At 46.8% G+C, this 22,132-nt stretch overlaps 1 protein-coding gene across 21 annotated transcripts in view; it reads right to left on the bottom strand.

Annotated features, from left to right (window-relative positions):
• Window positions 1-22,132, bottom strand: part of MICAL3 (microtubule associated monooxygenase, calponin and LIM domain containing 3) — a 70,287-nt gene that overhangs the window by 31,764 nt on the left and 16,391 nt on the right. For 17 of the 21 annotated variants that reach the window (XM_073544090.1, XM_073544092.1, XM_073544089.1 and 14 more), the window contains exons 2-17: window positions 15,581-15,921; window positions 15,288-15,495; window positions 14,334-14,450; window positions 13,950-14,051; window positions 13,708-13,863; window positions 13,505-13,605; window positions 13,120-13,377; window positions 12,922-13,037; window positions 10,796-10,922; window positions 10,563-10,659; window positions 10,339-10,486; window positions 9,705-9,898; window positions 9,412-9,524; window positions 9,162-9,224; window positions 8,878-9,051; window positions 1,615-1,825 (exon numbers count right to left, since the gene is read on the bottom strand). In XM_073544090.1, coding sequence (XP_073400191.1) covers window positions 1,615-1,825; window positions 8,878-9,051; window positions 9,162-9,224; window positions 9,412-9,524; window positions 9,705-9,898; window positions 10,339-10,486; window positions 10,563-10,659; window positions 10,796-10,922; window positions 12,922-13,037; window positions 13,120-13,377; window positions 13,505-13,605; window positions 13,708-13,863; window positions 13,950-14,051; window positions 14,334-14,450; window positions 15,288-15,495; window positions 15,581-15,844 — 2,449 coding nt within the window. In that variant the 5' untranslated portion in view covers window positions 15,845-15,921. Of the gene's footprint in view, window positions 1-1,614; window positions 1,826-2,294; window positions 2,400-2,999; window positions 3,102-4,954; window positions 5,009-5,467; window positions 5,555-5,903; window positions 5,979-8,877; window positions 9,052-9,161; window positions 9,225-9,411; window positions 9,525-9,704; window positions 9,899-10,338; window positions 10,487-10,562; window positions 10,660-10,795; window positions 10,923-12,921; window positions 13,038-13,119; window positions 13,378-13,504; window positions 13,606-13,707; window positions 13,864-13,949; window positions 14,052-14,333; window positions 14,451-15,287; window positions 15,496-15,580; window positions 15,922-22,132 lie in introns of all 21 variants that reach the window. The other 4 variants (XM_073544093.1, XM_073544109.1, XM_073544110.1 and 1 more) reach the window with 2 other exon arrangements.

Genomic DNA, 22,132 nt, shown 5'->3' with positions numbered 1-22,132 from the left:
AATATATTATAAACATAAAATAAAAACTATTCCCATTACTTCACTTCTGGAAGCAAAGAAAAAAAAAAAAAATGTATGAAATACAAAATGTTCTTCTGAAAATATAATTTTAACCCCTGGAGGTATTTTCGCTTTTGCGTTTTGCTCCCCTCCTTCCCAGAGCCGTAATTTTTTTAATTTTCCGTCAATATGGCCATATGAGGGCTTGTTTTTGTGGTATGAGTTGCACGAACACCACCGTTGGTTTTAACATATCGTGCACTGGAAGACAGGAAAAAAATTCCAAAGTGCGGTGACATTGCAACCCCACAATTATTTATTTCTTTATCATGTTCACTAAATGCTAAAACTGCCCTGCCATTATGATTCTCCAGGTCATTACGAGTTCATAGACATCAAACATGTCTAGGTTCTTTTTTATCTAAGTGGTGAAAAATTTTTTCTAAAGTTTGTTAAAAAAAAGTTGTGCCATTTTCAGATACCCGCAGTGTCTCCATTTTTTGTGATCTCTGGCTGGGTGAGGGTTGATTTTTTGAGCGCCGAGATGACATTTTTAAAGATACCATTGTGCTGCAGATATGTTCTTTTGATTAGTCGTTATTGCATTTTAATGCAATGTTGCGGCGACCAAAAAAAAGGCAATTCTGGTGTTTTGACTTATTTTCTCGTTACGCCGATTTTAGCGATCGGGTTAATTTTTTTATTGTTAGATCGGGGGATTCTGAATGCAGCGATACCAAATGTGTATGTGATTTTTTTATGGTTTTATTTTGAATGGGGCAAAAGGGGGGTGAATTGAGTTTATATTTAATATTTTTAAAAATATAAATTTTTTTTAACTTTTAGTATGCTTCAATAGTCCATGGGAAACTAGAAGCTGCCATAACGCGATTGGCTCTGCTACATACAGGCTATAATCAGATCGCCTGTATGTAGCAGAATTGATGATTTGCTATGAGCGCTGACCACTAGGTGGCGCTTATAGCAATCCGGCAGCGACAACCATGGAGGTCTGCTGGAGACCACTGGCTGTCATGCCAACCCCATCGGCGACCGGTGGACATGTGACACGGGTGCCGAAGGGTGGGATCTCCGGCGCGCTTGTTAATTGCACCTGTCAGTTTGACAGCGGCATTTAACTGGTTAATAGCAGAGGGTGGATCGCGATCCCTCCTGAGCCTGTTAGAGGCACATGTCAGCTGTTCAAAACACCTGACATGTGCCAGAATAGATGTGGGCTCAGCGCCGGGGCCCACATCAAAGGGAGGGTGTCTGACATCTGCGTACTATTCAGCCCGATGTCGGAAAGGGGTTATAGATCTCCTTAACAGCTACTTGCAGAGTATAATGGGGAAGTATAATATTGCAAAAACTTGTCTGTTTTTTTCCAGGAACAGCACCACACCTAGCCACAAGAATATTGCAGCTCAGCCTTGTTTACTGTAATGGAACAGCGCTGTAATACTGGACATAAACTTAGCAGAGGTGTGGTTTCTCGTAGCTTAAAAAAAAGAAAAAAATTCAAGCATGTTTCCACAATACTCGACATCCCGTTTAAAAAGGTTAGGATACCCAAAGCCTTAATCCGTATGTGCGACTCCCATAGTAACTCACCATCCTCCAGGTCATAGGCGTAGCAGGAAAGACGCAGCGTTGTATTGCAGTAGTCACATTTAAAGCAGCTTCGATGGAAGAATTTCCCCTCCGCGCTCAGACGCTCCATGACGTAGACCCTCCTGTGGCAGAAGTAACAGACGTCGCTGCCCCCAAGGTTCTGAGGGAATTCTTTCCTGAAAGACGCCTGAATTCCACCAGAAAGCAATAACTGGTTAATGAGGAAGATAGAAACGTGTCAGCACACTTTATTACAGTAATGGAGCTAAGGAGAAAGGCTTGGTTGTTTCCGGCAGATTATATAATTTTGTCTGCGTTTTCTGAAGGGTTGGGGTTGTGGAGATCCCCATGGCAGTCCCACACTGTCTTCAAATAAGACAGCAGACTGAGAATTCCTACAAAATGCGGTCAGATATTTAGCACTCTTGATGCATGCGAGAATCAACACCATATCCTCACATGTTAAATGACAGCTAATGGATTATTGGAATTTTACACTTAACTTTGTCAGGAGAAAGAAAAAAAAGAAATAAAAAAATTAGACTTCCAATCTGTTCTACCAATTCATCAGGAGGTGCTGAAGGTTAATGAAGTAAAACATTAAACTTACACAAAATGCAAGTAAAAAAAATTGTGACAGACGAAAAAAAGATTCAAGCCAACAACATATTCGGTCTTACCACTTTTTTCCCAAATAATGGCTTAGGGGTCTCCTTCTTTTGAAGCTGATTGGCTATTTGCTCAGCCAATGAGCTCACTCCACCTGTATATAGCTTTATGTATTTCTTAATGGACAAACAGGAATCCAAACAAAAGAAAGAACGACAGGTCAGAAGACAAAGGGCAGAGGTTGTACACACCCAATAGGACAGCAGTGTCAGGGGGTCACACACCGTGCTGGGGGGTGATCAGATTAGTAGATGGCATCTCATCTGATAACCAATAAGTTGCCAAAATGGTTTTCACGCAGTGGAAAAGCAATAAAAATGGTGCATTCCTGTTATAACGATCGCGTGATGTGGATTTCCCGCTGTAAATCAGTGACTCGATCACTACGATCTTCAGTAGGGATTGGTCACCCCACGCATCTTTATAGGAGCCTCACGTTACTCAAGCGCTTGGAAATCCTTTTTACACTTGTTGTGAAGCACAGAACAGCACATCTCTACGTCAGAGGACCCTCAGCTGCAGTGGTCACACAGTTCGGCTGCGTGGATCTTGAAATTAGCATCCGCCAGACTCAATTTTATGCCCAAAGATTTTCTGTTCCTTATCCTGCAGTGCCAAAAACTGAAGACCTGCAGCCGGCTGTGACCATTGCGAGTGACTACAACATGCGCATGCAGTAAGCGGCGCACACACACAGCGCGCCAGAAAGACGCTACCTGTCGGATCTCATCGTATGAAGGGGAAGCAGGGCGTTCGGCTGAGCGCAGGGTGACAGAATCCTGCCAAAGGTCGATTGGGGAGCGGCGGGTGTTCTCAGACTCAAGCTGGTGGGTATAGAGAGGTGTCAACATTGTGGGATGGGAAAAAACGGCAGACGGCACCACATATCTAACTGCACCCGTATCAACTTTAGGATGCAAGACTCCAGTTCTGCAGCACAGGAAGAATTTTATTAGCAAATATTCTGCTTTCCTTCGTATGGTCATAAAGTAGATGGTGAAAATTCAGTATCTGCAACCACCACTAGGGGGAGCTCCCTGTATACAGAAATACAGGATAAGATCCTGTCTGCAGCCACCACTAGGGGGAGCTCCCTGCATAGAGATACATAACATCCTGTCTGCAGGCACCACTAGGGGGAGCTCCCTGCATAGAGATATACACTCACTGGCCACTTTATTAGGTACACCTGTCCAACTGTGTGTTAAGACTTAATTTCTAATCAGCCAATCACATGGCGGCAACTCAGTGCATTTAGGCATGTAGACATGGTCAAGACAATCTCCTGCAGTTCAAACCGAGCATCAGTATGGGGAAGAAAGGTGATTTGAGTGCCTTTGAACGTGGCATGATTGTTGGTGCCAGAAGGGCTGGTCTGAGTATTTCAGAAACTGCTGATCTACTGGGATTTTCACGCACAACCATCTCTAGGGTTTACAGAGAATGGTCCGAAAAAGAAAAAAAATCCAGTGAGCGGCAGTTCTGTGGCCGGAAATGCCTTGTTGATGCCAGAGGTCAGAGGAGAATGGGCAGACTGGTTCGAGCTGATAGAAAGGCAACAGTGACTCAAATTGCCACCCGTTACAACCAAGGTAGGCAGAAGAGCATCTCTGAACGCACAGTGCGTCGAACTTTGAGGCAGATGGGCTACAGCAGCAGAAGACCACACTGGGTACCACTCCTCTCAGCTAAGAACAGGAAACTGAGGCTACAATTTGCACAAGCTCATCGAAATTGGACAGTAGAAGATTGGAAAAACGTTGCCTGGTCTGAGGAGTCTCGATTTCTGCTGCGACATTCGGATGGTAGGGTCAGAATTTGGCGTAAACAACATGAAAGCATGGATCCATCCTGCCTTGTATCAACGGTTCAGGCTGGTGGTGGTGGTGTCATGGTGTGGGGAATTTTTTCTTGGCACTCTTTGGGCCCCTTGGTACCAATTGAGCATCGTTGCAATGCCACAGCCTACCTGAGTATTGTTGCTGACCATGTCCATCCCTTTATGACCACAATGTACCCAACATCTGATGGCTACTTTCAGCAGGATAATGCGCCATGTCATAAAGCTCGAATCATCTCAGATTGGTTTCTTGAACATGACAATGAGTTCACTGTACTCAAATGGCCTCCTCAGTCACCAGATCTCAATCCAATAGAGCATCTTTGGGATGTGGTGGAACGGGAGATTCGCATCAGGGATGTGCAGCCGACAAATCTGCGCCAACTGTGTGATGCCATCATGTCAATATGGTCCAAAATCTCTGAGGAATGCTTCCAGCACCTTGTTGAATCTCTGCCACGAAGAATTGAGGCAGTTCTGAAGGCAAAAGGGGGTCCAACCCGTTACTAGCATGGTGTACCTAATAAAGTGGCCAGTGAGTGTACATAACATCCTGTCTGCAGCCACCACTAGGGGGAGCTCCCTGTATACAGAGATACAGGATAAGATCCTGTCTGCAGTAACCACTAGGGGGAGCTCCCTGTATACAGAGATAGATGGTAAAATCCTGTCTGCAATCACCACTGCGGCAGGATGCAACGCAGTTGTTTGGGGGGGATGTGACCCCGCTACTAAGCGCAGGCCTTATCTGATGTTACATAGAGAAGTAGTGTTGCTACATTTTGGAGGCGAGATCACCGCAAAGCAAACCAGTCAAACCCTTGCCGTTACCCTCTCTAGGCTGGGGCACCTCTCGCCACGGACACTGGACGGCACCGGGCGGCTCTGTGAACGGAGAGAAGAAAACACACAAAAATCCGTATATAAAAAGAACTAGAAGGAGCTAGAAGGAACAGGCAGGGCGGGTGGCCGGCAGCCATCTGGCAAGAGTGGGCCAACCATCAGATGTGTTCTGCCTGAATGCGAGAAGCAGAGTGTGCACGGTGCCCAGTGATTAAGAGACGTCCGCCATATTGACGTGGCTGTTGATGAATGAGTAACACACCAAGCAAGTGTGAAGAAGCGGGCGGTCAGTAAGGCACGGCTCACCAAGAGTTAAACCAGGTCCGTCACAATGTCAAAAGACAAGATGCCCACTCCCCAAACTAAGCCAAGACGCAGACCCCACATAACATAGGGGTCATGGTGGGTGGCAGGCCACTGGCTGTGGCTCGTTGCCCCATCACCCTGGAGCATGTGCTGGGCAGAAGCAGTGAAGCCCCCAGAAGGGTCAGGCAGTGTCACCTGCAGGGAGGAGCGGGGCCACGACCCCGTGCTGTACAGCCAGATCACCTTTTTAGGGCAGGTCCGGGGATGGTCGCTAGTCCTGGGCTTATTGGAGCCAGAGAGGATGAAGGGGAGAAAAGTATGAGTGTGAGACAGACAGCGGCCATGGGAAGTGGCTGCAGGGGGGGGGTCCTTCTTAAGGGTACGCTACCACTTAACACATTTTAGAACCCCTTTAATTGCAAAAATCCCATAAATTAAATTACTATATTAGATGCCCCAATCTTGCCCATGGGTGTCTCACAGCCCCCCCACCACCTAATATGTTCGGCAGCTGTGATGAAACTACAAGTACCAGCACTCCCTCCCAGCCAACGTACTTGGACATTAAGTTTGAGGACACTTTGTCTAGGGGCAGATAAAGCACTCCGGTCAGACTCCGGACCCCTGTTACCTGTTTCCATTGAGGCTCAGTCTGCCGGAGGGCAGCCTGCTCTAGTAAACGCTGCTGATAGGGCAGGAGGGGTTTCTGTGGGGGGCGTCCGGGAGGGAGATGAGAAGGCGACAAGAGGATGAGACAACGTGAATAAAGGGTGGGGGGAGAAAAGAAAGGACATGAGAAGAAAAAAAATAAAAAGAATAGTAGCACATATGGCCACATGGTGGCAGCACTTGCAGAGGCCGGAGGGAGATGTCATCAATGACTATGAGATCCAGCAATGAAAACACTTAAAGGGCCGGTGCCAATATATGACACTTCGTTTTGCTTTTGGACCCTTTGAGGCAGTCACTGCCGAAGCCCAGTCATGAATCATCTGGAATAAAAGGATTCTACATGGCATATATTCACAATTCATTATATATATATCTACATGTATGTATGTATATGTCTACAATCCCCACCCCACAAACTTTCACACCCTCGCAGGAATCTTAAACACCTTGACCTACACTCATTCTCTGAATCCCTCCTCCCTCTTACAGATATAAGTTCCTTACACAATGCGGATGACGCTGCCGCTCTATATAACACCACAATAGCTGTAGCTTTGGAATCCGCTGCCCCACTTACACATACCAAAACTCGCAAAATCAACAGACAGCCCTGGCACACCAGCCTGACCAAAGAGCTGAGGCGAGCTTCCAGGGCTGCTGAGCGCAGATGGAAAAGATCCCACTCCAACGAGCACTTCATCGCATTCAAACAGTCCCTCACTACTTTCAAGACCACACTCGCCACAGCTAAACAAACCTACTTCTCATCTCTCATATCCTCCCTGTCTCACAACCCTAAACAGTTATTCAACACCTTCAATTCTCTCCTCCGCCCCCCAGCACCTCCTCCCTCCCCACTCATCTCAGCTGAAGACTTTGCCTCATTTTTCAAGCAGAAAATTGATATCAGGGACAGTTTTGGTCAACAACCCCCAGAGCCCTTCCTCCCGACTTCCCAGCCCTCCACCTTCAAAACCAACTTCTCCACCATTACAGAAGATCGACTCTCCACTCTACTCTCAAGATCACATCTCACCACCTGTGCACTCGACCCGATCCCATCCCACTTCATCCCAAACCTCACCACAGTCTTCATCCCAACCCTAACCCATCTCTTCAACCTATCACTAACAACTGGTGTTTTCCCCTCAAGCTTTAAACATGCCTCCATTACACCCATCCTCAAAAAGCCCTCTCTTGACCCATCCTCTGTATCTAGCTATCGCCCTATATCACTTCTCCCATACGCCTCCAAGCTACTGGAACAACACGTCTACCTTGAACTGTCCTCCCATCTCTCTTCTTGCTCCCTCTTCGACCGCTTACAATCTGGCTTCCGGTCACACCACTCCACTGAAACTGCCCTTACTAAGGTCACCAATGACCTCTTAACTGCCAAGAGCAAGCGACACTACTCTGTCCTCCTCCTCCTGGACCTGTCGGCTGCCTTTGACACAGTGGACCATTCCCTATTATTACAGACCCTCTCATCCCTCGGCATCACAGACTTGGCCCTCTCCTGGATCTCATCATACCTAACAGACCGGACATTCAGCGTCTCCCACTCACACACCACCTCCTCACCTCGCCCCCTATCTGTCGGAGTCCCACAAGGTTCAGTCCTTGGGCCCCTGCTGTTCTCTATTTACACCTTTGGCCTGGGACAGCTCATAGAATCTCATGGCTTTCAGTATCATCTTTATGCTGATGACACACAGATCTACATCTCTGGACCAGATATCACCTCCCTACTAACCAGAATCCCTCAATGTCTGTCCACTATTTCATCCTTCTTCTCCACTAGATATCTGAAACTCAACATGGACAAAACAGAATTCATCATCTTTCCCCCATCTCACGTGACCCCCCCTACGAACCTATCAATTACAGTAAATGACTGCCCACTCTCCCCAGTCCCACAAGCTCGCTGCCTCGGAGTAATCCTTGACGCTGATCTCTCCTTCAAACCACATATCCAAACCCTTTCCACTTCATGCCGACTTCAACTCAAAAATATTTCACGCATCCGTTCATTCCTCACCCAAGAATCTGCAAAAACCCTAGTCCATGCCCTCATCATCTCTCGCCTTGACTACTGCAACCTCATGCTCTGTGGCCTCCCCTCAAACACTCTCGCACCCCTCCAATCTATTCTAAACTCTGCTGCCCGACTAATCCACCTGTCCCCCCGCTATTCCCCAGCTTCTCCCCTCTGTCAATCCCTTCACTGGCTCCCAATTGCCCAGAGACTCCATTACAAATCCCTAACCATGACATACAAAGCCATCCACAACTTGTCTCCTCCATACATCTGTGACCTCGTCTCCCGGTACTTTCCTGCACGCAACCTCCGATCCTCACAAGATCTCCTTCTCTACTCCCCTCTTATCTCCTCTTCCCACAATCGCATACAAGATTTCTCTCGCGCATCACCCCTACTCTGGAACTCTCTACCACAACATATCAGACTCTCACCTACCATCGAAACCTTCAAAAAGAGCCTGAAGACCCACCTCTTCCGACAAGCCTACAACCTGCAGTAACCACCGATCCACCAAACCGCTGCACGACCAGCTCTACCCTCGCCTACTGTATTATCACCCATCCCTTGAAGATTGTGAGCCCTCGCGGGCAGGGTCCTCTCTCCTCCTGTACCAGTTACGACTTGTATTGTTTAAGATTATTGTACTTGTTTTTATGTATACCCCTCCTCACATGTAAAGCGCCATGGAATAAATGGCGCTATAACAATATATATATATATATATATATATATATATATATATATATATATATATATATATATATATATATATATATATATATATATATATACATACACACATATATGCACTACACTGCAGTGATACATTGTAACGCCTGGCTATTCAGCTCTAGTGCTGCACGAACGACTCCACGGCAGGGGACCCTACCTGTTTCTTCAGTCCGGTGTTAGGCGCAGGCGCGTTCTCCTCGAATTTGGCCAGGAGCTGAGTCGCCATGGATTTCACCTTGTTCTGATTCCCAGCAGTCGTGTCCATCCTCCTGTCGGTCAGGGCACCGACTAACAAGGGTCTCTCATCCCGGTTGGGTCGGGAGCCGTCCTCCTGCAGGTGACACCAATAGCACTGATACAACTGGGCAGAAGTTTGGAGTATACAGCTCCGATGCTGACTGATTCTGCAGTCCTGCCTTTCCAGTACGTACTGACACTCACGTCTTCTGATTGGCTTGTTTTCCGCCTCTTGCCTGAGCTATCCACCTCTTTTTCTTTCTTGTCCTTTATGAAGAAAAAAACAAAACAAAAAAAAAAAAACAAAGAACCTTGCACTCCTGCTTATTTTCTGATAGACAGATTTAAAGACAAACTTCCCCTTTAACACGGTTTTCCTATCTCTTTTCGTACCCCGGCGCTATGACACTGGGGCCTATGGGAGGTGACCGCTGCCTGGCCGGGTGGTCCCTACCTTGGGGGTGCGTTTTCGGGAGATTGTCTGTCCCAGCTTGCTCAGGAAGGAGATGGGCGACTTCGTGCTGGCCAGGAGGGCGGCTTTCTCATCCAGGTTCTGATCTGCTCCTTCTGTAGGAACAGTAGAGAAAAGAATGCGAAGAGTTAAAGCTACAGGAAGATTGTTTCCCTCCCTGGGGATATGTCATGTCTAGTGCAGGGGCGGCGTCTGACAGGGAGAAAGCCCATGAGGAGCTCGGGGTCAGGACACAAGGTCAGACACCCCAGTGACCAGTCCACGGCCCCACGTACCAGTGTTGGTGGTCTCCTTGAACATCTCGTAGAACTGGCTGAGGTACACCACCATGGATAACTTGTCTGGCTCCCCGACGGACGCCATCTCTTTCCCGGTCATGATTGGGGAGATTCCCAGCTCACGCTCGGCGATGTCGAACGCCAACTGATTGTTCTTCTCTACGTTCCTCTCGTCCAGGGAGCCAAAGTCACTGCGGAAAAAGGAAGGTGGCGTCTAACGTTACGAAGGACACTCCTCACACAACTCCCACCCCGCACTGGTTCTGCTCCTACAGCTGCGATATCAGTCACTATGTATCAGCACGCTGGGGACTTTTTAGAATTGCCTGCCCTGATCGTTTGTTACAATGCAAGTCAGGTGTGTGCGGCCGTTAGTAGGGTCCCCTGGGTGGAGACTCTGATTACAGGAACGCGTTTCAGGTCACGAGGCAGAAAGGTGGGTGACCCGGCTCCTCACACGCTCATCCTGGTGATGACGAGCGAACTAGAGGGCACACATTACAGCACATAAGCCCCTCCCAGCCAATTAGCAGAGCTGCTGCTCTGACTCCTGAAGTGATTGGCTTCTACAGTCAGGGAGGTGGAGCTTAATCCTGACCTTATAAAGTCCCAGAAGCACCTGGTCCCTTACATGAGCTCGGGGCGGTACCGGTGGATAATGGCACATAGGGCAAGGCCGCTTTTCCAAGACATGGTGAGGTCGGTGACGCTGACTCCAACGTAGCCATCAGTCTGCTTCTGACACCAGCTCAGCAGCTTACCAGTGCGCGCCACAGACTCTGCGCAATGGGGAGAAAAAGGTTATTTAGGGGTGAAGAAAAACAAGTCTGGGTGACAGGAGACGCCATTACTCACCATTCCTGCCCAGTTTAGGTGTCCTCTGGGCATTTACCAGATTTGCAATCTCCAGATTGACGTCCTTCATTTCTCCGGTATAGTACAAATGCCGAACCTAGGGAAAATATACAATGACAAGGGGCGGGAAACTAAGCAGGAGCAGAGCGGGGGCCGTCACTTTCGAGTCATATATAATGGCCCCACGGGATGAGGAGGCCGAAGGGCGACATACGGAGCAGCGAGGGGCTCACCTGGCTCGGCCGCAGGAACTGAAGGTTCACGTTGGGGTAACGAGTGGTGGGGTCAAGACTGTACTGACTGAAGTTCTTGCTCACATTCTCTGGTGTCGTCTGAGGAAGTAACCGGTAAATGCTCTCCCTGTAGTCAGAAGGAACGGCAATCAGTAATGGTGACGTACAATACAGAGATTCACCTAGAGGACGGCCAAACAACGAGAGCAGCTCTGGAGTATAACACAGCCTAAGTAATGTGTACAAAGTGACTGCAGCTCTGGAGTACTACATACAGTTGTGGCCAAAAGTATTGACACCCCTGCAATTCTGTCAGATATTACTCAGTTTCTTCCTGAAAATGATTGCAAACACAAATTCTTTGGTATTATCTTCAAGTAATTTGTCTTAAATGAAAAAACACAAAAGAGAATGAAGCAAAAAGCAAAACATTGATCATTTCACACAAAACTCCAAAAATGGGCCAGACAAAAGTATTGGCACCCTCAGCCTAATACTTGGTTGCACAACCTTTAGCCAAAATAACTGCGACCAACCGTTTCCGGTAACCATCAACGAGTTTCTTACAATGCTCTGCTGGAATTTTAGACCATTCTTCTTTGGCAAACTGCTCCAGGTCCCTGATATTTGAAGGGAGCCTTCTCCAAACTGCCATTTCTAGATCTCTCCACAGGTGTTCTATGGGATTCAGGTCTGGACTCATTGCTGGCCACCTTAGAAGTCTCCAGTGCTTTCTCTCAAACCATTTTCTAGTGCTTTTTGAAGTGTGTTTTGGGTCATTGTCCTGCTGGAAGACCCATGACCTCTGAGGGAGACCCAGCTTTCTCACACTGGGCCCTACATTATGCTGTAAAATTTGTTGGTAGTCTTCAGACTCCATAATGCCATGCACACGGTCAAGCAGTCCAGTGCCAGAGGCAGCAAAGCAACCCCAAAACATCAGGGAACCTCCGCCATGTTTGACTGTAGGGACCGTGTTCTTTTCTTTGAATGCCTCTTTTTTTCTCCTGTAAACTCTATGTTGATGCCTTTGCCCAAAAAGCTCTGTTTTTGTCTCATCTGACCAGAGAACATTCTTCCAAAACGTTTTAGGCTTTTTCAGGTAAGTTTGGGCAAACTCCAGCCTGGCTTTTTTATGTCTCGGGGTAAGAAGTGGGGTCTTCCTGGGTCTCCAACCATACAGTCCCTTTTCATTCAGACGCCGACGGATAGTAGGGGTTGACACTGTTGTACCCTCGGACTGCAGGGCAGCTTGAACTTGTTTGGATGTTAGTCAAGGTTCTTTATCCAACATCCGCACAAACTTGCGTTGAAATCTTTTGTCAATTTTTCTTTTCCGTCCACATCTAGGGAGGTTAGCCACAGTGCCATGGGCTTTACACTTCTTGATGACACTGCGCATGGTAGACACAGGAACATTCAGGTCTTTGGAGATGGACTTGTAGCCTTGAGATTGCTCATGCTTCCTCACAATTTGGTTTCTCAAGTCCTCAGACAGTTCTTTGGTCTTCTTTCTTTTCTCCATGCTCAATGTGGTACACACAAGGACACAGGACAGAGGTGGAGTCAACTTTAATCCATGTCACCTGGCTGCAAGTGTGATTTAGTTATTGCCAACACCTGTTAGGTGCCACAGGTAAGTTACAGGTGCTGTTAATTACACAAATTAGAGAAGCATCACAGGAGTTTTCGCACAGTGCCAATACTTTTGTTCACCCTCTTTTTTATGTTTGGTGTGGAATTATATCCAATTTGGCTTTAGGACAATTCTTTTTGTGTTTTTTCATTTAAGACAAATTAAATGAAGATAATACCAAAGAATTTGTGTTTGTAATCATTTTTAGGAAGAAACTGAGTATTATCTGACAGAATTGAAGGGGTGTGAATACTTTTGGCCACAACTGTAGGATAAGTAATGTAACGTATGTACACAGTGACTGCACCAGCAGAATAGTGAGTGCAGCTCTGGGGTATAATACAGGATGTAACTCAGGATCAGTAATGTAATGTATGTACACAGTGACTGCACCAGCAGAATAGTGAGTGCAGCTCAGGAGTATAATACAGGATGTAACTCAGGGTCAGTATTTCGTATGATGTGATCAGAGGTGATTATTGGCCATTACCTCTCAGCCAGGACTTCTAGAGGGCTTGCTCCATAAGCCCAGCTGCGCACCATCCAAGCTGAGTCCAAAGCGGCCAGGAAGCCTCGTGCTATGCCAGTCCCCATAGGCCAGAAAGGCTGTAGGATCAATAACATACTTATACATTAGTGGATATAATACATGTAACGCCATCTATATAATAAACTTTATCACCCTGACCTCCAGGAGACTGTCACCGACTAGCGCTACGAGCAGCCGGTGTCCATTTCTCTCCCGCACTAGGCCGGCGTTCTCGGAGGCATACATGCAGGTAAAGTCAAACATGGCCACGTCCGGCTGCCCATAGTGATTGATGGCAAAATCCAGTGAGGGCAGCTGCTGATGGGTGGAGAAGCGTGCGGCCTCGGTGGCATAGTTCTGCAGCGCCTCCTGATCCACGTTGGCACGTGACAACAACATCTCTGTGTCCGCATAATCCTGAAAAAAAAATAAAAATATATACAATATATATATTTTCATCCAGAGAAACCAGGAGTGTAGGAGGATCTGTGTGTGGATAGTTATGTGGCCGGTGATCTTAAACCAAGGTCTTGATGACACAGACCTGTAAGATGACCCCTTTCTCCAGCAGACTCTGCTTCTTGGCCGTCATGACAAAGTAGTGGGTGTCATCCTTGTAGTAGACGATGTTCTCCAGATCGATCCCTGTGAGGGCAGGATACAGGGACTATCAGACCCATCCTGGTGACAGTAGACGCAGGTCCCCCGTCCCCCCATAACCCAGACCAGAAGCCCTCGGACACTTACCCGTCGCCTCTCGCAGCTCCTGGAAAAACTTCTGATTGAAGATAAAGGCGACGCCACTGATCTCCTCCACCTTAGCCTCTGCTGTTGTGTTCCGGTTGATAAAATTGGCGGTGATGGCGATGGCGAGTTTGCCGCGAAACTCTTTCCTTCGAAAACCTGATAATGTGAATTATGAATACAGCATTTACGCTGGTGGCGAGCCAAGTACTTCCCGCCGAACCTCAAACCTCAGGGACACTCACCGGCCAATGTGTTCCTCCGGCCGTCCGCGCCAATAATGACATCGAAGTCATATTCCGATATGGGGTGACCCTTAGGGTGCACTTTTGCTCTCCAGCCAATGCCTGAAAGACAAAGGATTGGGTGACACCAGCATAAAATACAACACGGCACATAGTGCTGAGTAACAGGGCCGCACTTTACTTTATTGATATGGTATTGATCCCAAGTATCAGCTTGTGCTCTAGTAACATCCAGAGGTGCACCGATAATGTAGCCGATAGCTCGCAATCCATGACTACTGCAGAAAAGTCACCTAAGACATGCCACCCATCCACAGCATTCCACCCTCAATGTAACCGTATTGATCCCCCCACCCATCTATAACATGCCCCCAGGTAACTCACGCTCATTTTCTTGCTCTTCCGGGGGCGCAATCAATCCCTGGAACTCGACGTTGACGTGGATCTCGATCCCAAGGATGAGGGAGACCTTCAGAAGGATGAGCTGGAGCTGACGAATACCTGATGGGAGGGTAAAGGATGAGACGTTACAGGAACTCACAATCTAAATTTCCTCATACACCTGGGATCCAATGTGGCTGGGTCCGAGACCCCCCAGGTTCTTACTATTCCACAACTGTCCTAGGTCCCTGCCAGTATTAGGAAGTGACCCAAGACTTGTTCAGGGTCATTAGGGTGCACGCTCCCCATAATTCACATGCTCTGGGGGCCTCCTTTACTGCCGGGGGCTCGTCCATTATAAACCAGTACAAGTATGTTTGGACTGGCCGAGATCACATCTTACACAAGATTCCTGAGCGCCTGGCATCGGCCCGGGCTGCGAATACCCGCCAGGGAATGTGTGCAGCCGACACCACGAGCAGCCGTTAACCTCGCACAGGAATGTATGGCCATGAAATGTATACGGTGGGGGCTCACAAGGCTGTGATGTCTGCGTCAGGGACCCCCGAGTAAATACAGGAAGGGTTGAGCTACATATGCCTATATAATGGAGTGTTCTGCATCCTTAGTCACTGTAATATTTGGGAAAGCTGAAAGGCGTCCACAGAGGACCAGGATAGTGTATATGGGTAGTTACATACTGATATTACCCGTACAGCCACATTGCCATAAGAACTTATCAGTCAGGAGTCTAGGAAAGCCAAGTGACAAGGAGAGACTATCACTAGGAAATGGCCCAGAATAATAATATAACATGTGCACATCAGGTAAGAAAGGAGCTGATGGAAGTGAGAAGTCACCGCAGCAGGCTACAATAGTCAGCCACATGTCTGTGAAATAGGGACAAGTGTGATCCAGGACATGGCAACTAGATGGCAGCACTGGGGGGGTACTCACTGATGTGATCAATGGCTCCGGCACAGAACTTCCCATAGAATTTCTTGGCGCCGAGACCTCGCAAGTCTTGGATGGTGAACGGCCATAAGTGCAAAACGTTGTTCCTGGAGAAGGCGTCCCTCTTCTCCACCACCACCACCTTGGCCCCGAGGAAGCTGAGTTCTATGGCAGTGCGCAGTCCGCAGGGGCCCGCGCCGATTATCAGACACTGTGAAGAGGGGACAATGTGAACACATGATCAAAGGTAAGGACACGTAGACAATGCGCCGGACCCCGCGGCGGAGGAGGCCCACCTTGGTGTTGCTGCAGGCCTTGCCCTTCTTGTAGTCCTTGTGGCTGCTCCTCTTGTCTAGTTTCGACCACAGGGCTTTGGCTTTCCAGTAGTTGAGTTTGGACTTGAGTTTGTGGTAGAAAGAGCGGTAATCGCGCGGCTTCAGCTCCAGGTAGTCGCATAATTCCTGGAAGCTTTTCACAGTCCCTTTGCAGGTCGTGGCCTGGACAAAGCGGTCAAACAGGACGTGGGCCTGATTCGCCTTATCATTGCGGCCGTCCTCCATCGCTCGGGGCTCCGCTGAGACCCTCCGCTGGGTCTCCTTCCTCGGAGAAGCTTGCTTAATGGTCTGTCATCTTTAACCTGAAACATGGAGGAGGCAGAGCGTTAGAGGTCAGAAAAAATGGGAAACAATCATTAATGGGGGACGACCAACGCTCCAGTAATGGCTAACAGAGGAATAGAATGTGCATTGTCACCACCGGTTCCCTCCGGACATACAGACGGTGCTTGCATGACGTGCTGCGGCACCACAAGGGGTTAAACAGCAGCCACTGTGTAAATCCCAGTTATGTGCGTCCCATCAGTTACCACGGTGTGATAAACCTCCGACCCCGTGCCTGGACGAGGAGAATGGTGACTTTGGCACAAAGTCAGACGTTCTGGGAAAAACTGCGGCTAATGTAAACAGGTGGCGTCTGAGCATGCCGAGAGGCGTACGTCGCACCGCCACCAACGTAGGACCTGACTGCTTGCCATGGGTAGCCGAATAAAGGTGGCCCCCAGAATAATAACAGAAATATTTATTAGAAAAATCCCCCCCACCACCAGAAAAAAAAAAAAAAAAAATCCCCTAGAATATGAGAGTCGTGTCCTGGACGGTCACCTCCGTTCTGTGGCAAGAGGAAGAGATGTCACATTCCAGCGGTAACTGTGGCAACGACGAGAAAAACCACGACCATCGCATCCGGATCATGACCATACCTAGGAACCAGAGTCCTTGCTGACCCCACAGGAAGGGATGCAACACCTTAAATGTGACCCCCGAGAACGAATGCAGGAAGCACCGGGGGGTTACCAGCCATAAAACCTGCTGTTATCTGGACAGTGAGCTATTGTTCCCCGTTATCAGCCATTGCATGCTAAATATTTAAGGCCATAGCAATCCTGATGTTTGGTGATGATTTATGTGTGATGGCAGCGAGCACAGACCTTGCGTTTCCACTATAAACATCCCCCCGGGACTCCGGAGCAGCGCTCACCAGGAAGAGGCTCCCCCCATTGCTTCTCAGAAAGAAATGACCTTCCTCGTCAAAATGAATCTTTAAAAAAGGTGGCGCAGTATATGAACAGAATTCCAGAATTTTAGTCAAAAGTCTGGCAAAGAAGACGACACGGAAATCTCAGCGGCGTCAACCAGCATCTGCAACACATGGAGGAGAGTAAGAAAAGAACCCGATGCGAGAGGATGGCCAGCGAGGCCGACCCCAGACTGAGCAGGGATTAAACCTGTGTCATGGAGAACAGGTGTCTGACACCGTCCGCGCCAGCCCGTATCGCTGCCAAAGCTGGAGATTTGAAGTTCATGAGCCGGTGATGACCCAGGGCGAAGGCAACAAATGGTTAACAGCGTATAGGATACTGGCGACCATATACATCCCTGTATATAAAAAAAGTGATAATCATCTGCGGCTCTGCAGGCAGCAAATTGCACCATAACTTACACCAGCTAAGTGGAAACAGTCAGCAAGTTTGCAGGAAGGGAGATCTGTCCCAAACCATGCAGATTCGCAGCCGCGAAAAAAAAAAGCCTAAAAACTCTGCTTTTTTCTTGCGACAAATTTACATTTGAGCTCTCCCCCCCCCCTCAAAAAAGCCAATCCGTTTCATGGCCTCAACACACACACAGACAAAATGGCGGCTTAAGTGATGTGAATGGATGAAAAGTACAAAGCCAATATGGCCGACAGGAGGAAAATAAACACCTGAAATCCCACGTGAGGCGCCGACCTGATCTAACCTCTCATGTCCCGACCACAAAACCTGAAATGCCTTGGAGTAGAAGCCGGCGGTCGGCCCCAAATCCGGCGCTGTCACCGCACTCACATCACAGCTGCTCGTCTCTCGTCCTGGCAGTGGCCCTCGCTGCCTGAGCATAACTAATATCCTAAAATGGAGCTGGACACCCAGGAGATGTACAGGGCGTCCGTTCATACGCCCCAAGTGTGAGGTGATCCTATAAATGTCCTGACTCACGTCTCTCACACCTCAGGCGGCCATTATTAGAACGTGATTATAGGAGGGGACGCGTTACTATTTTAGGTCACACTTATATGATATTATTTGCCCTATGAACCATATAAACGATAAAACTCAGCTATCACGGCCTGGAGCGTGGCGACCTAGCGACCCTCTTCTTTAGGGGAGCTTTCCATAGCAACCAATCAGGATGCAGCTCTCATTTCCAAACCTGCTGTTTAACGATGAAAGATGAAAGCTGATTGGTTGCTATGGGTAACACCTCATACACTGGTCTGAGGAATAGTAAAGAACTGGCAGCCATTTTGATTCCAACTAAGCAAAATTATAGATTGTGAATCAAGTGAAGTGAATCTACCCCACATTCACAATAACCACTATCCTCCTCTTCGTTAATCGGCCCATATACGCGCGAGCCGAACATACGCCAAACCGACAACTATTCATCGGATAAATAGTCGTCTGTGACACTCGGTATCTGACTGTTCAGAGGCAAAAGTCTGTAAACAAACGCGACTTTATTGCTCTGCAATTCTATTCCGTCATGGCCGGCGCTGAGGATTTTATCAGCGTTTTATGTGTAAGGCGTTTCTTTCCATCTCCCCCTCCTGTGAAAGATGCGGCCATTTTCCATAACTCAGCATCACTAACAATCCGATCCTTTATCCGGACGTTACTATTCAGCACATATGACCCGGTGCGCAGGACAGCACGCCATTCACACCCTGCACCGCACGACCAGACAAAGACACATTATTCGGCCACGATGAGGCCGGCACAATCCTCCTACTGAGCGAGCATGGCTGCCGAGGATCAGACCTGACATAATAAAATCCCTTCATTACTGTAATATGAAATGTAATGTAGATCGAGAATCATCGGCCGCCCGCGTAGTAATGTCAGCGAGCGCCATCTAAATGTAAATGGTCACAGACCGTCACCTCGCCAGAGAAATGAAATCAACACTAAGAGGAAGGAGCAGACGGGGAAGAAACAACCTGCCATATCTGTCATCTCATCCCAAATCAATATCACGGCACAGAGCAAAGTGACACAAGAGATCAAAATACAATGACAAGACGGAAAAAGTGACACCACACTGTGTGCAACAGGGAAATAGACCAATGCACTGCCAGACCAAAAATACAGGAATACAACTACTATAATACTGCCCCCTATATACAAGAATATAACTATAATACTGCTCCCTATATACAAGAATATAACTATAATACTGCCCCCTATATACAAGAATATAACTACTATAATACTGCCCCCTATATACAAGAATATAACTACTATAATACTGCTCCTATGTACAAGAATATAACTACTATAATACTGCTCCTCTGTACAAGAATATAACTAATACTGCCCCCTATATACAAGAATATAACTACTATAATACTGCCCCCTATATACAAGAATATAACTACTATAATACTGCCCCCTATATACAAGAATATAACTACTATAATACTGCCCCCTATGTACAAGAATATAACTACTATAATACTGCCCCTATGTACAAGAATATAACTACTATAATACTGCCCCTATGTACAAGAATATAACTACTATAATACTGCCCCTATGTACAAGAATATAACTACTATAATACTGCCCCTATGTACAAGAATATAACTATAATACTGCCCCCTATATACAAGAATATAACAACTATAATACTGCCCCCTATGTACAAGAATATAACTACTATAATACTGCCCCTATGTACAAGAATATAACTACTATAATACTGCCCCTATGTACAAGAATATAACTACTATAATACTGCCCCTATGTACAAGAATATAACTATAATACTGCCCCCTATATACAAGAATATAACAACTATAATACTGCCCCCTATGTACAAGAATATAACTACTATAATACTGCCCCTATGTACAAGAACTATAATACTGCCCCCTATATACAAGAATATAACTACTATAATACTGCCCCCTATGTACAAGAATATAACTACTATAATACTGCCCCTATGTACAAGAATATAACTACTATAATACTGCCCCTATGTACAAGAATATAACTACTATAATACTGCCCCTATGTACAAGAATATAACTATAATACTGCCCCCTATATACAAGAATATAACAACTATAATACTGCCCCCTATGTACAAGAATATAACTACTATAATACTGCCCCCTATGTACAAGAACTATAATACTGCCCCCTATATACAAGAATATAACTACTATAATACTGCCCCCTATGTACAAGAATATAACTACTATAATACTGCCCCTATGTACAAGAATATAACTACTATAATACTGCTCCTATGTACAAGAATATAACTACTATAATACTGCCCCCTATGTGCAAGAATATAACTACTATAATACTGCCCCTATGTACAAGGTATAGTAACATAGTTAGAAAGGCCGAAAAAAGACATTAGTCCATTCAGTTCAGCCTATAAAATTCTGTCAGAATAAATCCCCAGATCTCCGTCCTTCTAAAGACCCTAACAATCACTGTAAGATACAATATTGTTACACTCCAGGAAGACATCCAGGCCTCTCTTGAACCCCTCTTCTGAGTTCGCCATCACCACCTCCTCAGGCAGGGAATTCCAGATTCTCACTGCCCTAACAGTAAACAATCCTCTTCTATGTTGGTGGAGAAACCTTCTCTCCTCCAGACGCAGAGAATGCCCCTATTTGTATTGTCCCCTTATATACTTATACATGGTTATTAGAGAGCGCCCCTCAGTCTTTTTTCTAGACTAAATAATCCTAATTTTGCTAATCTCTCTGGGTATTGTAGTTCCCCCATCCCCTTTATTAATTTTGTTGCCCTACTTTGTACCCGCTCTAGTTCCATTATATCCTTCCTGAGCACCAGTGCCCAAAACTGTACACAGTCCTCCATGTGTGGTCTAACCAGGGATTTGTACAGAGGCAGTATGATGCTCTCATCATGTGTATCCAGACCTCTTTTAATGCACCCCATCATCCTGTTTGCATTGGCAGCCGCTGCCTGGCACTGGCTGCTCCGGGTAAGTTTATCATTAACTAGGATCCCCAAGTCCTTCTCCAGGTCAGATTTACCCAGTGGTTTCCCATTCAGTGTGTAATGGTGATATTGATTCCTTCTTCCCATGTGTATAACCTTACATTTATCATTGTTATACCCCATCTGCCACCTTTCGGCCCAAGTTCCCAACTTATCCAGATCCATCTTATCTTGCATTGACTGCTTTACATAGTTTTGTATCATCTGCAAATATCGATATTTTACTGTGCAAACCTTCTACCAGATCGTTAATAAATATGTTGAAGAGAAGAGGTCCCAACACTGACCCCTGCAGTCCCCTCTGGTCACAGCGACCCAGTTAGAGAATATACCATTTATAACCCCCCTCTGCTTTCTATCACTCAGCCAGTTACTTACCCATTTACACACATTTTTCCCCAGACCCGGCATTCTCATTGTGTGTACCAACCTCTTGTGTGGCACGGTATCAAACGCTTTGGAAAAATCAAGATCTACCACATCCAATGACTCACCTTGGTCCAGTCTATAGCTTACCTCTTCATAAAAACTGATTAGATTGGTGTGACAGGAGCGATTCCTCATAAACCCATGCTGATATGGCGCTAAAGAGTTATTCTCAGTGAGATCATCCAGAATAACGTCCCTCAGAAACCCTTCACATATCTCACCAACAATAGAGGTTGGACTTACTGGCCTACATGTCGTGTAAAAAAACAATGCTCCGAGCAGAGATGATACATCGCATTCACAGTTGATAGCAGCATTATAAATCTAAGATTCCGTATAACTGCAGGGTGCAGCATCTCGGGCAGCATAGGATTAAAATGCCTTATCCAGAGGAACATCTTGTACACGTGTCAGCTGGCATATGTGTGCGAGATGAGCTCGGCCCCCGGGCAGCTTCCCATGTTCTCCTCCATCCTCTCGGCCCTGTGGCAGGGTTTATTATAAGGCAATGCTGTAATGCGGGGGCCGCCATTCCTGTGTTTGTAAACAGTTGCAGCATTGTTTCCTTGCACTCCTCCTTTTGACCCACTGAGGCTCAATGAAGGCTTTACTGACAGCCTCCAGCTGAGCTCCACTGTGCACAGGCCTGGCCGACATGGCCATCACGTATCTACAAATGTGGAGAAGTGATCTCCGCACAAGTGTCCTGTACATGAACCCCAAGAAAAAACAACGAGCTGTTTTGAGCTTCAAAGCAAATGACTTTGCATCTATTTATGACCAGTCATTCCTTGTCCTTGACATGATACATATTCTTGCTCAAAGGACACGGTGT

Source organism: Dendrobates tinctorius, unplaced genomic scaffold, assembly GCF_039654945.1.
Source record: "Dendrobates tinctorius isolate UK_male_01 unplaced genomic scaffold, ASM3965494v1 ptg000136l, whole genome shotgun sequence".
In the NCBI taxonomy this organism is placed as follows: Eukaryota; Metazoa; Chordata; class Amphibia; order Anura; family Dendrobatidae; genus Dendrobates; species Dendrobates tinctorius.
The sequence above is the reverse complement of the archived record's forward strand: the minus strand, read 5'-3'. Positions and strand labels throughout refer to the sequence as shown.